General features: G+C 40.8%; 1 protein-coding gene across 1 annotated transcript; it reads right to left on the bottom strand.

Moving 5' to 3' along the window:
* Positions 1-12,519: 12,519 nt before the first annotated feature.
* On the bottom strand, positions 12,520-12,906 carry LOC138352153 (immunoglobulin G-binding protein H-like). Its single transcript, XM_069304415.1, has one exon. It carries the CDS (start codon positions 12,904-12,906, stop codon positions 12,520-12,522), a length of 387 nt encoding a protein of 128 aa, XP_069160516.1.
* Between the last annotated feature and the right edge of the window lie 3,048 nt (positions 12,907-15,954).

Below are 15,954 nucleotides of genomic sequence, written 5' to 3'. Positions count from 1 at the left end.
GTTAGAGGTGTTTGTTTGGGTTTAAACTGTTAGTAGATAGAGGTGAATTGATTTGGAGGAAGGAGATAATAAAAGTATGTGTTTGTGGGAGAAAGGAATTGGCAAAATGATCAGGGAAAGAGAAGGGCCTCAAAATAACAATTCACTTAGGGTATATTACACTAACAGTAGAAGTCTAAGAAATAAAATTAACGAATTAAATGCTCTTGTCTGCACAGAAAAAATAGATATTATTGCACTTACCGAAACGTGGATGAATGTAGAAAATAGAGAACTATTAGCTGAATATCAAATAAATGGATTTAAACTATTTCACACAGATAGATATATTAGACGAGGAGGAGGAGTAGTCATATATGTTAGGGACAATTTGAAATGTAGTCTCAAAGAGGGAATCAAAACTGAGCCACACACAGAAACTATTTGGATAGAATTATACGAAAAAGCAAATAATATTATAATAGGAGTTTTATATAGGCCACCAAATTTAGACAGAATGGAAGCAAAGCATCTATGGGATGAAATATCTAGGGCATCTAGATCTAACAGTATTTACGTCATGGGTGACTTTAATTTTAGTGGAATAAACTGGTTGAACAAAACAGGGAATAGTGAAGCAGAAGATTTTCTAGAATTAATTGACGATTGCTTTCTTACGCAACACATTAAGGAACCAACGCGAGAAAATAATATTTTAGATTTAGTGTTAACTAACAGGGAAACACAAATTAATGACATCGAAATAGGGAGTGAGCTAGGGAACAGTGATCACAAAGAAATCAGATTTAGCATAGAATGGAATAGACCTGTAGGAGAAAATTCTATTAAAGTGCCAGATTTTCAAAAAGCTGATTTTAATAGCCTAAGAAATTTTTTGGGTCAAATAGATTGGAAAGTCTTGGGTATGGGGTGTGGGCCGGTCTTGGAGCGAGACATGAACCCAGCGATAGGTGATGTAAAAGGGGATTTCGATGTGGATTTAATAAATAACTTATTTAAGAATATTCTAAACAAAGCACGGGAACGTTGTATACCATACAAATTGAATAGATCGAATACTAATGACCCAAAGTGGATAACAAATAATTTAAAGAACCTTATAGGTAAAAAGAGAGCTTGGTACAAAAGGATTAAGAATGGGGAAGTCAGTTTAGAACAGGAATTCATACAACTGGTTAGAAATGTTAAAAAAGAGATTAGGAAAGCAAAAAGAAACTATGAAGTTCGCATAGCAGCCAACCAGACTCACCAAATCCTTTACTAATCCCTCCATTATTGGAATAATAATGTTATTTGAATCGGAGCTCCAGCTACCACAACCTCTCACTGTGACTGCACCTGACTGACTGGGATTCATCACTATCTGTTATTTGACCTGTCTCAGTTTTTAATGGACCTATCCTTTCCCAAGTTTTAGTACGATATAACTGAAAAAACCCTTTAGGATTTGTCTTTGCTTGCCCTGCTATGCGAACTTCATAGTTTCTTTTTGCTTTCCTAATCTCGTTTTTAACATTTCTAACCAGTTGTACGAATTCCTGTTCTAAAGTGACCTCCCCATTTTTAATCCTTTTGTACCAATCTCTCTTTTTACCTATAAGGTTCTTCAAATTCTTTGTTACCCACTTTGGGTCATTAGTATTCGATCTATTCAATTTGTATGGTATAATACGTTCCTGTGCTTTGTTTAGAATATTCTTAAATAAGTTATATATTGAATCCACATCGAAATCCCCATTTAAGTCACCTATCGCTGGGTTCATGTCTCGCTCCAAGACCGGCCCCCACCCCATACCCAAGACTTTCCAATCAATTTGACCCAAAAAATTTCTTAGGCTATTAAAATCAGCTTTTCGAAAATCTGGCACTTTAACAGAATTTTCTCCTACAGGTCTATTCCATTCTTTGCTAAATCTGATTTCTTTGTGATCACTGTTCCCTAGCTCACTCCCTATTTCAATGTCATTAATTTGTGTTTCCCTGTTAGTTAACACTAAATGTAAAATATTATTTTCCCGTTTCCAATAGCAAAGCTTTTGATACAGTGCCACATGAAAGACTGATTAAAAAGATAGAGTCTCATGGTATTGGGGGTGCTATATTAAGCTGGATTAGGGCATGGCTATACCAAGGAAACAGAGAGTTAGTATAAATGGAGTCAAGTCAGAGTGGGAAAATGTTGTAAGTGGGGTGCCTCAGGGCTCTGTCCGGGGACCTCTGTTGTTTATAATATATATAAATGATTTAGATTCAGGTTTGAGTAGCAACATTTGCAAATTTGCCGATGATACGAAAATCGGTAGGGAAATTAATTCGGAGGAGGACTCACTATCACTTCAAGTTGATCTAGATAGGGTTTTGAAATGGTCAAAGGATTGGCAGATGCAGTTTAATGCTGATAAATGTAAAGTTCTGAGGTTAGGTAATGATGATAGGGTTACAAGATACGAGCTAGATGGTGTTGAGATTGCGAAGTCGAATTGCGAAAGGGATCTGGGAGTTATGATTAGTAAGAATTTAAAACAAAAGAATCAATGCATAAATGTTCGTAATAAGGCAAATCGGACCCTTGGATTTATTAATCGCAGCGTTAGTAACAAGACACCTGGTGTGGTTCTCAATCTATATCTTGCTCTAGTTAGGCCCCATTTAGATTATGCAGTTCAGTTTTGGTCGCCATATTATAGAATGGATTTAAATTCATTTGAACGTGTCCAGCGTAGGATGACTAAGTTAATTCCCCAAATTAGAAATCTTTCATATGAAGAAAGATTAACAAAGCTTAAGTTGCATTCACTGGAAAGGCGAAGAGTTAGGGGTGACATGATAGAGGTTTACAAGTGGGTGAATGGACATAACAAAGGGGATATTAATAGGGTATTAAAAGTATCAACACAAGACAGAACACGAAACAATGGGTATAAATTGGATAAGTTTAGATTTAGGAAAGACTTGGGTAAATACTGGTTCAGTAACAGGGTTGTTGTTTTGTGGAACCAATTGCCGCGTAACATTGTGGAGGTGGGGTCCCTGGATTGTTTCAAGCATGGGTTGGACATGTATAAGAACATAAGAACATAAGAACAAAGGTAACTGCAGAAGGCCTATTGGCCCATACGAGGCAGCTCCTATTCTATAACCACCCAATCCCACTCATATACTTGTCCAACCCGTGCTTGAAACAATCGAGGGACCCCACCTCCACAATGTTACGCGGCAATTGGTTCCACAAATCAACAACCCTGTTACTGAACCAGTATTTACCCAAGTCTTTCCTAAATCTAAACTTATCCAATTTATATCCATTGTTTCGTGTTCTGTCCTGTGTTGATACTTTTAATACCCTATTAATATCCCCCCGGTTATGTCCATTCATCCACTTGTAAACCTCTATCATGTCACCCCTAACTCTTCGCCTTTCCAGTGAATGCAACTTAAGCTTTGTTAATCTTTCTTCATATGAAAGATTTCTAATTTGGGGAATTAACTTAGTCATCCTTCGCTGGACACGTTCAAGTGAATTTATATCCATTCTATAATATGGCGACCAAAACTGAACTGCATAATCTAAATGGGGCCTAACTAGAGCAAGATATAGCTTGAGAACCACACCAGGTGTCTTGTTACTAACGCTGCGATTAATAAATCCAAGTGTCCGATTTGCCTTATTACGAACATTTATGCATTGATCCTTTTGTTTTAAATTCTTACTAATCACAACTCCCAGATCCCTTTCGCAATCCGACTTCGCAATCACAACACCATCTAGCTCGTATCTTGTAACTCTATCATCATTACCTAACCTCAGAACTTTACATTTATCAGCATTAAACTGCATCTGCCAATCCTTTGACCATTTCAAAACCCTATCTAGATCAACTTGAAGTGATAGTGAGTCCTCCTCCGAATTAATTTCCCTACCGATTTTCGTATCATCGGCAAATTTGCAAATGTTGCTACTCAAACCTGAATCTAAATCATTTATATATATTATAAACAACAGAGGTCCCAGGACAGAGCCTTGAGGCACTCCACTTACAACATTTTCCCACTCTGACTTGATTCCATTTATACTAACTCTCTGTTTCCTTTGGTATAGCCATGCCCTAATCCAGCTTAATATAGCACCCCCAATACCATGAGACTCTATTTTTTTAATCAGTCTTTCATGTGGCACTGTATCAAAAGCTTTGCTAAAGTCAAGGTATACAACATCGCAATCCTTACCACTATCAACTGCCTCAACAATGCTAGAATAAAAAGATAACAAATTTGTTAAACATGAACGGCCATTTATAAAACCATGTTGCGACTCAATTATTAATTTATGTTTTTCAAGATGAAGACGAATTTTATTTGCTATTATAGATTCGAGTAACTTTCCCACAAGTATATGAGTGGGATTGGGTGGTTATAAATAGGAGCTGCCTCGTATGGGCCAACAGGCCTTCTGCAGTTGCCTTTGTTCTTATGTTCTTAAATTAATGTGGATATTTCTGAACAAAAATGATAAGACTTACAATATATTCTTACATGAAAATTTAGAAGTTCAGTCTTGTGATCTTATTCTACATCACTGTTTCTACATATCAGGAATTCCACACTTGTTCCTCTGGATTATGCAAATTTATCTCTCCAGGGTACTATCTCATTTATTTCACTTAGTTTCAGATCATGTTTCACACTCCTATCAACAATATTATTATATTCATGAATAGAACTGTCAATAAATGTAGCTGCTTTCACAAAGTCAATACCGCAAATTATCTTTCCATCTGTTTCTACTATCAAACTTACATAAGTTCCATATGTTCATATTATCCATTTTGTATATGGTGAAATTGTTAAAGACAGACTCCATTTTCCATTACTCCCTATTTCTGGAGCTGAACTGCTTAACTGAAGCTGACTGGATGTAAGGTTGTTTAGGGACTTCTCTTGGGTATGCCCTGACAAGGACATCTGCTTCCCATCACACATGATCCTCTGTGGAACACATACCCTCGCCTCATTGATACTAAAAATAAAGAAATTAAGCGTTAAACCTCACAATTACATATAAAACTTCTTCACTCGCAGAACCTTCAGAAGCACAACACAATGACTTAGCAAATCTTTGATCTCCAATCCAATAAATACAACTCACAAAGGTTAGTGCAACGACTGCCTGATCGAACTGACTCAGATGACCCTCAAGGAACACGTAAGTCAATTTCCTCATAACTTTGTCATGCCAATCAGCGAAAGAAAACAGGATTATGCCTATGCACCATAGCGCAATCGTAACTCCAAAAACAAGCTCACACCCTCTGATGGTGGACACGAATACAACCCACACTTTCATAAACATTCTAGCCTTCCAAAAAGATAACAAAAACATGCTGAAAACTTGACAACCCTTACCATGAATTTCACTCCGTAAGTGATTTCCTTCTGGTGACAATCAAGAGGTTTAAGGGTCTTATCATCTTGAATATGCACAGCAGATTACCTGGGAACAACCCAAGGACAATCTGTAACCCTTCACACTTATTAAAAACAACTAGGTGGAATAACCTTGTCCCCCAACTTGAAAAACACACCTGGAGCCTCGAACATCTGCTCGCAAGTCTGATTAAAACCTGCAACACCAATTTGTTTCTGAAAGTCAACACAACCCTTGAGTGGAACATACAAGTTGTTCACTACTCGTACATCAAAATAACCTGGATCTGACAGTAGAGACACTGCTCTAGTATGACTCACCACTTCCTCAGAACAACTGGATGCACAACCTACTTGAGTAAACTCTCTCTGCTCAACCAAAAAGGCTGGACAAAAATGTTCCACAGTCCATTACTTCAAGGGAGAATGGAATAAAAAATAGATTGCAAGAACAACCTACGAACACTGACTCAGTAAGTTGACCAGACCACACACTAGAATTTGAAGGGACGACGACGTTTCGGTCCGTCCTGGACCATTCTCAAGTCGATTGTGATGAGGAGGTAGGGACAGGCAATAAATAGGCAAGAGAGAGCTGAGGAGGAAAGTCAGGTGTAGGGGATAGTAGTACTGAGAACTGCAGCAGGCCTATTGGCCCATACGAGGCAGCTCCTATTATAACCACCGAAGGAGATAGTAATAGGAAAAAGAAGAGGATAGCAAGGGAGCGTAGGAGAAGACAATGAACAGAAAAAGGGAGGAGAGAGAAAGAAAAGGAAAGAGAAAGAAAGAAATGGAAGGGGGAAAGCTTATGTTAAGTCACGTTTGTTAGAAAGATTAGAGCATTTGAGTATATACTGTGAAAGGGAAGAGTCCACAGCAACAAAGCCAGGACTCAAGTTCATGTTGGGTACATTGTTTATAAGAGCCGATTCTACAAGACGGCGTCTGTGTAGAGTAGAGGCAGGAAAGATTATTTTGGAGGAAGACCAATCAATGGGATGATTAGAATCCCTCACATGGCAGAAGAGAGCATTGTTAGTGTCTGCAGACTTAACACTTCTCTTGTGTTCTTTAAGTCTGTCATTCAGTGTACGGCCAGTTTCGCCAAAGTATTGGAGAGGACAAGATGAACAGGAAATAGAGTAGACACCAGCAGCATTAGAAGCAGGAGGAGCAGTGTGAACTAGATTGCTACGAAGTGTGTTAGTTTGTCGAAAGGCGAGTTTAATGTCAAGAGGACGAAAAGTATTGGTAAAAGTTTTGAGTTCAGATATGAAGGGAAGGCATAGTACAGTGCTACTAGTGTTGGAAGCAGGTTTAGGATGAAAGAAATTTCGTTTAGCTTGAGAGTGGGCACAGTTGATGAAATGCAAAGGATAACCAAGGCGAGAGAATGATTTGTAGATAAAGGCAATTTCAGAATCAAGAAACTGAGGGTCGCTGATGCGTAGAGCGCGGAGGAAGAGAGAGACGAGGACACTTTTCTTAACAGAAGGAGGATGGTAGGAAAAGAAGTGAATGTACATGCCACTATGCATGGGTTTACGGTAGACAGAGAAAGAGAACCCAGACACAGAGCTGTGAACATGAACATCAAGAAAAGGAAGGAGGGAATTAGATTCCCACTCAACTTTGAAATGGATAGAAGGAGCCAGATTGTTAAGAGAGGCGAGGAAAGGCTGGAAAAGATTAAGGTCATGAGGCCATAAAGCAAAAATGTCATCAACATATCGAAGCCAGAGAGAGGGACGAGTATCAATAGAAGGAAGATGAACAGTTTCGAAGTATTCCATGTAGAAATTAGCAAGAACAGGGGAGAGAGGGGAACCCATAGCGACGCCGAAAGTTTGAGTGTAATATTTACCGTTGAAAGAGAAAGAGTTAGATTCAACACAGAGTCTAATGAGATCGAGGAAAACGTCAGTGGGAAGTGGGAGAGGAAGGAGGCCCTCTGACGCCTTCTGTCTGAGGAAAGAGAGAACGTCATCGAGCGGAACATTAGTGAACAGAGAGTCGACATCAAGACTAAGCATCTTACAAGAGGGTTGCAGGCGCAGTCTTTCTATGAAGTCCTGAGAGTGACGAAGGTGGGCAGGGGAAAAAGTGCCAAGGTAAGGTGTCAGGCTTTTAGCGAGCCAGGAGGCAAGAGGATAGCTGACAGAGCTCCGTGAAGAAATGATAGGACGAAGAGGAACACCAGGTTTATGAGTCTTAGGAAGACCATAGAAATAAGGAAGAGAAGGGCAGATGACACGGAAACGTTTAATGAGATCAAAGTCAGGAGGGCAAAGACTAGAGAGCTGTCTTAGTTTGCGGTTAAAGGAAGTTTTGAGGCGATCCAAAGGGTTAGAAGTCAGAGGAGCATAAGTGCGAGAGTCAGAGAGCAAGACATCTGCTTTTCGGAGGTAGTCCTCACGGTCAAGGACAACCACCGAATTGTTTTTGTCGGAAGGAAGGATAAGAATAGAGTTGTTAGATTTCAGGGAGGCAAGGGCAAGCTGGAAGCGACGAGGAAGGTGGTTATTTTTAGAAAACAAGCTGTCAAGAACGGGGATAAGGGCCCCTCTAAAGGCAGACAGGTCCGAAAGAGTGCTAGAGTTAGAATTGACAAACCTGTCAAACGAACTAATGAGATCAATGCCACAGCGTGGACCAGGGGAAGAGGACTCAGTAAGTAAGTAATTATCAAAAGAAGGCACCAAACCGGGAAGGCTATGTAGCACCATCAAATGCGCAATATAATCAGAGGGCGCTAAATATCACCAAGGATGCCAATACGAGAACAAAAACGCATAAGGCGAACGATATCAAAAGTATCCGAGTCACCAAGAATTCTATTGAGGGACAGGTGACCACGAGGGGCGGTCGGAAAGCAAGACACACGCTCGGCCTGGAAGTCAGGACATTCAAGAAGGACATGCACGACCGTAAGAGGGACAATGCAACTAGGACAATAAGGAGCAGGGCAGCGCTCCATCAAGAGACCATGGGTTAAGCGAGTATGGCCAATACGCAATCTCGCCAGAGCTGTTTCCCACTGCCGGTTACGGTGGAAGGAGGATGGCCACGAGGAAACACAACATTTAAGAGTACGTAGCTTGTTACCAGTAAGAGACAACCAAGAAGCCTGCCAACGGGTAAGGACTGAGGAATGGATAACAGGGTAAAAGTCGGAATACGGAATGCCTTTACGAGAGATGGGACAAGAGCGGACAGCTTCCTTGGCAGCAGCATCCGCACGCTCATTTAAAGACACACCAATATGGCTGGGAACCCAACAAAACTCAACCGACTTAAATTTACTGTGAACAAGAAACAGCCAATGCTGGATCTCGACAACTACTGGATGAACCAGATTAAAGGACCCGAGAGCCATGAGGGCACTACGAGAGTCAACAACAACTACAAAGGAGGACTGACAACGAGAAAGCAGGAGACGAAGAGCATAGAGAATAGCATAAAGTTCCGCTGTAAAGATGCTAGTCTCCGGAGGTAAGCGACACATATAAGTGCGATCAGGAAAAACAACAGAGTAGCCAACACCGTCCGCCGACTTAGACCCATCGGTGAAGACAGAAACAGAGCGGGAGTGAGAAGAAAAGTGCTCAAGGAAAAGGCGTTTTAGAACCATAGGAGGGGTAAAAGCTTTAGTGATACGGGTCAAGGAAGTACAAAACCGCGGAAGAGGGACTCTCCACGGGGGCAAAGAAGGAACAACACGAGGAGAAACATTAGAAATACGAACGGAAAGAGAATCCCGGAGGCGAGATAACCGGACAGAAAGAGGGAGGTGGTGAAGAGGAACAGGAAGCGCAGGAGGGGTAAAAGTTAAAGCACGACAGAGGCGAGAGGAAGGATGTTGTAAGGACCGCGCAAGATAGCGAAGACAGTAGCGATCACGGCGGTCCTGGAGAGACAGGAAGCCAGTGTCAACATACAAGCTAAGGACGGGAGTCGAACGAAAGGCACCAGAACTGAGGCGCAACCCAGTATGGTGCAAAGCATCAAGACGGCGAAGAGTAGAAGGAGAAGCAGACGAGTAAGCAGGGCAACCATAATCGAGCTTAGACAGGACAAGAGAGGAATGTAAAGCAAGGAGAGTGCGCCTATCTGCTCCCCAAGAAGTATGGGACAAGACCCGAAGGAGGGTAAGGGCCTTAGAGCACTCAACACGGAGGTAAGAGATATGGGGAGACCAAGACAAACGAGTGTCAAGGAATAACCCCAAAAGCTTTGCGGAATCTTTGTATTCAAGGGGACGACCATAAAGTGACAAAGAGGGACGAAGAACAACCCGTTTCCGCGTAAAAGTCATTGCACAAGTCTTAGAAGTAGAGAACTTGAAGCCATGATCGGTGGCCCAAGACGACACGGCATCAATTGCAAGTTTAAGCCGGCGCTGAAGGAGAGGCGAATCATCACCCCTGACAGCAAAGGGTAAGATCATCGATATAGAGAGCAGAGAAGACACCAGAAGGAAGAGAAGAAAGAAGACCATTGAGGGCAACCAGAAAAAAGAGTAGTGCTACCCTGGGGCACACCTTCGTATTGCTGAAAAGAGGCAGAGAGCGCGGTACCAAGGCGCACCCGAAAGGAACGACAGGAGAGGAAGCTGCGGAGAAAGAGAGGGAGATGACCACGAAGGCCAAAAGAATGAAATTGAGATAGAATATGATATCTCCAAGTGGTGTCGTAAGCCTTTTCCAGGTCAAAAACGACGGCAACAACGGAGGTCTTCGCAGCAAAAGCAGTACGAATATAGACCTCCAAGTTCACCAGGACATCTGTTGTGCTGCGGCACTTGCGGAAACCAAATTGAGAAGGGGAGAGGAGGTGATGGTGTTCCAGGAACCACATCAGACGAACGTTAACCATACGTTCAAAGAGTTTGCAGACAGAACACTGACTCAATTGACACAATGACAAATACTTACTCCCCATGGAATATGAATCACAAGCCACAAAACTCGGCAACTTAGATCCAAAAAAAACTTTACCATCCTTAATGGTTATACACAATTTACCAAAATTTCCTTCCATGACACTTTGAGCTGCTTGGAGTACTGTCTGCTCACAATCAATAACACTACCAAGCTGGGTCACATCCTCACAGACAACTGCAGAGGGAGGCTCAATGGGTCTCCATCTACTCTTCAGAAGCTGATCCTCTGGCTGCTCTCCCACACTCTCCAATACTGGAACTACAGTACATACTGTCTCCTTGCTTCTCTCTGAAATCTTGGGGTCAGTTCTACTCAACTTACATAAACTAAAAGTCTGAATCTGAAGCGAGCGGGCAAGTAACAGGTAGTTTGACCTCCCCTTTTCTATCACCTTGACTAGGGTGAGGCGAGGCCCCTACAACAGACTTACTCTCGACAACTGATCCTAACTGGTCAACTGATTCTAAACTTGGAGTGAGCGGGAAGACTTCTGCCAACCCGACATCTTGTCCTAACTTTGACATCTGTCCAAAATAACACTTGGCTAGAATAAAATAGAGTCGTGGCTTTTAAGTTTCTCTCAACTTTCTCTGGCACAACGTTCGTAGTGAGCGGGCAAGACAATGGTACATGGACGTCCTTTCCCAAATCATCTACTGGATTGGAATAAAGCGGGGTCATAGTACCAGGCTTACTCTCAACAACTAGGTTGGCCACACATGAATCTTTAACAACCACATCCCAATTCTCCTCTGAAGGGGTACTGGATACTTGAGTAATATCAGAACTAACAACTGGATCAATAATAGTACTGACATCAGCACAGGTAGGGTGGACAAACCCATCTATTACAACAGGTCGTTCATTCATAGAACTGAACATAGCACAGGCAGAATAGACAACAGGGTCTGCAACTGGCTGTTTAAACAAACTGGGATCAATCTCCCCCACAACATGATTTATTGCCACATCATTACCAAAAATAACATCCACACCTGTGATGGGCAACTGTGTACTAACACCAACAGTGCATAAACCTGGGGTAATGGTGGATCTCAAATTAACATCTATCAGAGGTACAGTTTTACATCCTGCAACACACTGAAGAACTATAGATTTTCCAGTATCTCTTTGCAACATTAGAGAGTATACGGGCAGAAATTAATGTTTGGGAAGCACCAGTATCACGAAGAACCACTGGCTTCCACTTACTATTTACATACAAAACTTTGCCTGAAGACATATGGACAATACTGTTTAACCCAATTAGGGTCTACAGTGACAATGTTCATTAGTAAATTTATTCTGCACCTCTACAATAAATGAGACCAGTTGGTCGTAACTCAGGGTGCAAACTAAAACAAGAATTAATCACATGGCCTTTTCTCTTACAATGGGTACAGTACCTTAAAGTGGACACACCTGTGGAACCAACTGTAGGTTTAGAATTAACATTACTATGATTTGATATTCCTGACAATGAAATAGCAGGATTAGTTTTTGTAGAAGAGTTCATGGGAGTAACTGGAGCACTAGTGCTGGATTTATACTAATAAGTAGTTCTGTGAGCAAATTAATTTACTCTACGGTTAAACTTAGGTGATTGGGCCTTAGTTAACAACTCATGCTCTTCAGCGAGCTTAGACAGCTCATAAATGTCTGTTGTTCTTCTGTTCTGCCATAAAAGTAGACAATTTATCTGAGAGACATGACAACACTACTTCTGTGATAAGAAGATTAAGAGCATCAAACTCTGTGATTGAAAGAAACTTATGCCATCTATTACAGTAATTAGTTTTTAACCTGGTGAAATCTGCAATTGTTTGTTCACTTGCCCTCTTTAAATTTCTGAACTTTTGTCGGTGTGCTTCAGGGTTCAACTGGTAAGCATTTAGGATGCTGTTCTTAACAATTGTAATCAAAACTGTTTGCATCAGGCAAAGATGCGAAAACTTCCTGGCTTCTCCCCCTGAGTTGACTCTGCATGATCGCTACCCATTGGTCCATTGACCAGTTCATACTGACTGCAATTTTAGAGAAATGTGAAAAGAAAACGTCAGGGTCCTACTCATTAAACTTTGGTAACTCGACATACTTATTTACTTTAATTTGACTACTATCATTACTATTAGAAATATTACTAGTATTTTCATATCCAGCTGCCAGTCTCTATGTTTATTCTATTATTAGCCTCAGCCATTTGTTTTTGAATTTCTAACTGCTGTTTCTTTGTTGCCTCTAATTGCAGCCGAGCTACAAGTCTATTTTGTGCCTCAATTTCTAACTGTTGTTGTCTAGCCTTAGCCTCAATTTCTTTCTGTTGAGCTTCAGCCTCTAATATTTTCTGTTGGTTTTGAGCTTCACTCAAATATTTTCTGTTACCTTTCAAATTCACATTCTCTCGAGCCTCAAGCTTAGCATATGCTACTTGCGTTTCCAACTCAAGACGCCTTAAAGCAATCTGCTCACTTGTCTCCTCACGTACCTCATCCAGAAATTCTTCCCCTAGTTCACCATTTTCTACAAGATGGGTCATTATTACTCACAATTTGTGCCTTATTCATTTTATTGTTGGCTGTTAATTCTAACTTATTTGCCATACTTAAAAGTCTAAAAAAGTCTGCCTTAATTCCCTCAAAGTCAGGATTAGCCAACAATGATTCAACCCGATCCTTCGTTGTTAACTAACATTTGGCACTTAACCTAAAAAATTAAACAGAATGGCACTGCATTACACACTTCACTTTATATGGACACGGTACTGAAAATTTGCTTGGCCTCACTACACTAACAAAATATGATGACTTGCTTCCAAAATTGTGTAGCGTAGGTTGATAGTTACACAAGGACAGTTCACTGGCATGTAATACTGCACAAAGTTTCTTAGAGCACACTTTAAGGCATGGTTAGATTAACAGTTTTAATAATATGTGGGAAACAATATCCCGGACATGTCACCCACTGTATGTGTTACGTCTGGTTCACACCGCTCGTTGGACTGCAGGGACAATAAAATACGTTGTTGTCTAGGGGTATGCGAGTGTAAACCCTGTATCAAAAGCGCTCAACCAGGGTGCCTCATCAGTACGTCACATACATAATAATGGTTATCAGGTTATACAAATAAAACATGCATATAAAACTACTTGTGTAATATAAAATATATATATATATATATATATATATATATATATATATATATATATATATATATATATATATATATATATATATATATATATATTATATATATATATATATATATATATATATATATATATATATATATAATATATATATATAATATATATATATATAATATATATATATATATATATATAATATATATATATATATATATATATATATATATATATATATATATATATATATATATATATATATAATCAAAATAATATTATCCTTCAGCTATAACAGTAATCAGATGGCCTACTAGAGTATTATAATATAATAAAGTATGCTCGCCAGATAATTGTAATTACCAAGACAATACAGAATATAAAAACAGACAAAACTTATCGGAAAAGTTGCCTCTATGGCCAGCTCTCAGATACTAACTCAACTGGCGTTGAAGCTCTCGCTCCCTCACAACATAGCGAATGTTGAATTTACATAAAATTATCTTACTTAAATGAGCAATATAACTGGGTTAAGGCAAACATTAAAATAACTTGAATATGAATGATCAGGTTGACATGCATCAGAGGTAACGTATTTTATATAAAACATATATTTATATATAATAAAGAGGAAACTGCTGGCAGCTACACAACTGAACAAGATCAAAATTTATAATCACGAACCTCTCAGGTCCTGGACGTGTGACTTAGAGCAAGCCCGCTCCTGTATGAACTGTGTTGCCAAAGTATATGACAACTTTAAAAATAATTTATATATATATATATATATATATTATATATATAAAACGGTATACATGAAGAAAAATAAAATAATTTATACTGGGTAAATTAATGCGAGTATTCCTTGAATAGGAATTCGTAACAAACATCCTGTGTTTAGGCTCGTTGGAAAGCCCAAGTCATCAGCATTCCTAATATGTTTGTTAAGACCACTATGGGTCGCAACCAGGTTCTTATGTGGTGGAACCAAAATCATAGTATACGACCCCAAGTCGGTAGTGACTTTCAAAGAGTTGATTAGGTAGTGTAATAAAAAATAAAAAGGGGGAGCTGAACGAAACTTATTCTTTTCTCAATATATTCATCACCATAAATATAAACATAAAAGCAGAAATATTACTACATTGGGGAAATATATACAAGTGCTGCTCTCATATAGGACACCGAGCACTCCACGACGCTAACACATTGTAGCCTTCGTCAATCTTCGGGTACTCCACGACGCTAACACGTCAATCTAACATAGCCTTCATCAATCTTCGGGTTTCCCACCACACAGTACCGCTCCCGACCTTACTGGCCACAGTACTAGGAAATACCCACGAGTCTACCTCTGCCGTGGGCCAGCCTACCGACAATATCACGAAGTGCCTCTCTGCCCCACAACCACTCTCCAGCCAAGTGCTGGCAGAGAACCTCAGCCACGTGCTGATTGGGGCCACTACATAGACAAGTACAGAGGTGTCGCACCCCTGGCAGGAGCCTCTAGCGACGGGTAGTAACGCTCCTCAACAGGCACTTTACGGTCGGTCGTCTCTCCCCTTCGCCAGTCCTGGGATATGCCAAATTCTTCCACTGCTACTCCATTAGCAGAAACAACACTTCTTCTGATCGGCGGCGGCTCACTTAGTCGGAGGACTGCAGGCGGGACTAAATTGGTAGCGTTCAGGTTGCCCAAGGTAGACTGCGTTCCTCAGTACCACTGCTGCCCCACGTCACCTCTGTGGATACAGACACGTTATCAGTTATAGGGTACTGGTGAAACCAAGAAGTAACACTAGCTCACTCAGTAGTGACCAGCGACAACGCTGGTCGTGAATCGCCACCTCACCAGAGGTCACTCACTATGACCTCACTGATTGACTAAGGCAGGAATCTTGAGCCATTTTACAGTAATCAGGCTGTCTCCACTAGATGGTCTCGTCCATATGACGAGGCAGATACTGTGGGGATTAGGGAGCAGACTCACATATGGCGCTGAAGTCAGTACTCCCTGCTCCGATGAGGATGTCAGGTTCGTAACAATGTTATAATGGCCGGTGTAGCGCATTTATGGAAAGAGTTAGAGCGTGTAGCCATTTATAACTGTAAGATTGAGGAAGACAGAGCGAGCGGCAGGGAAGGTGTGAGGTACCACCAGCTGACGCCGAGCAGTTCCCATGGCAACCCAAGGCAGACGTCTTGGGGGACGCCACCTTGCACGCCAAGCAAGGATTGGATTGTGATTGGCCAAGAGGTATAGGGCGAGATGCGCTTCTCTCTGATTCGCTAGTTTGAGAAGGACCGGTAGAGCCGGCACCTTGCCGCCCGGGGCATCCTGATGTGATTCTGCCATAGTCACTGAGCTGGTCAGACGTAGTTTCACTCAGTCAGCCAGCCAAGTGAAACTACTGTCTCTAGTGGCTTCTAGTACATCTTCATAT

The sequence above is a fragment of the Procambarus clarkii genome, chromosome 52 (assembly GCF_040958095.1).
Source record: "Procambarus clarkii isolate CNS0578487 chromosome 52, FALCON_Pclarkii_2.0, whole genome shotgun sequence".
Taxonomy (NCBI): Eukaryota; Metazoa; Arthropoda; class Malacostraca; order Decapoda; family Cambaridae; genus Procambarus; species Procambarus clarkii.
The sequence above is the reverse complement of the archived record's forward strand: the minus strand, read 5'-3'. Positions and strand labels throughout refer to the sequence as shown.

Bases quoted from the DNA above. Each gene is read 5' to 3' on its own strand.
- LOC138352153 (XM_069304415.1), bottom strand. From the start codon at position 12,906: ATGACCCATCTTGTAGAAAATGGTGAACTAGGGGAAGAATTTCTGGAT.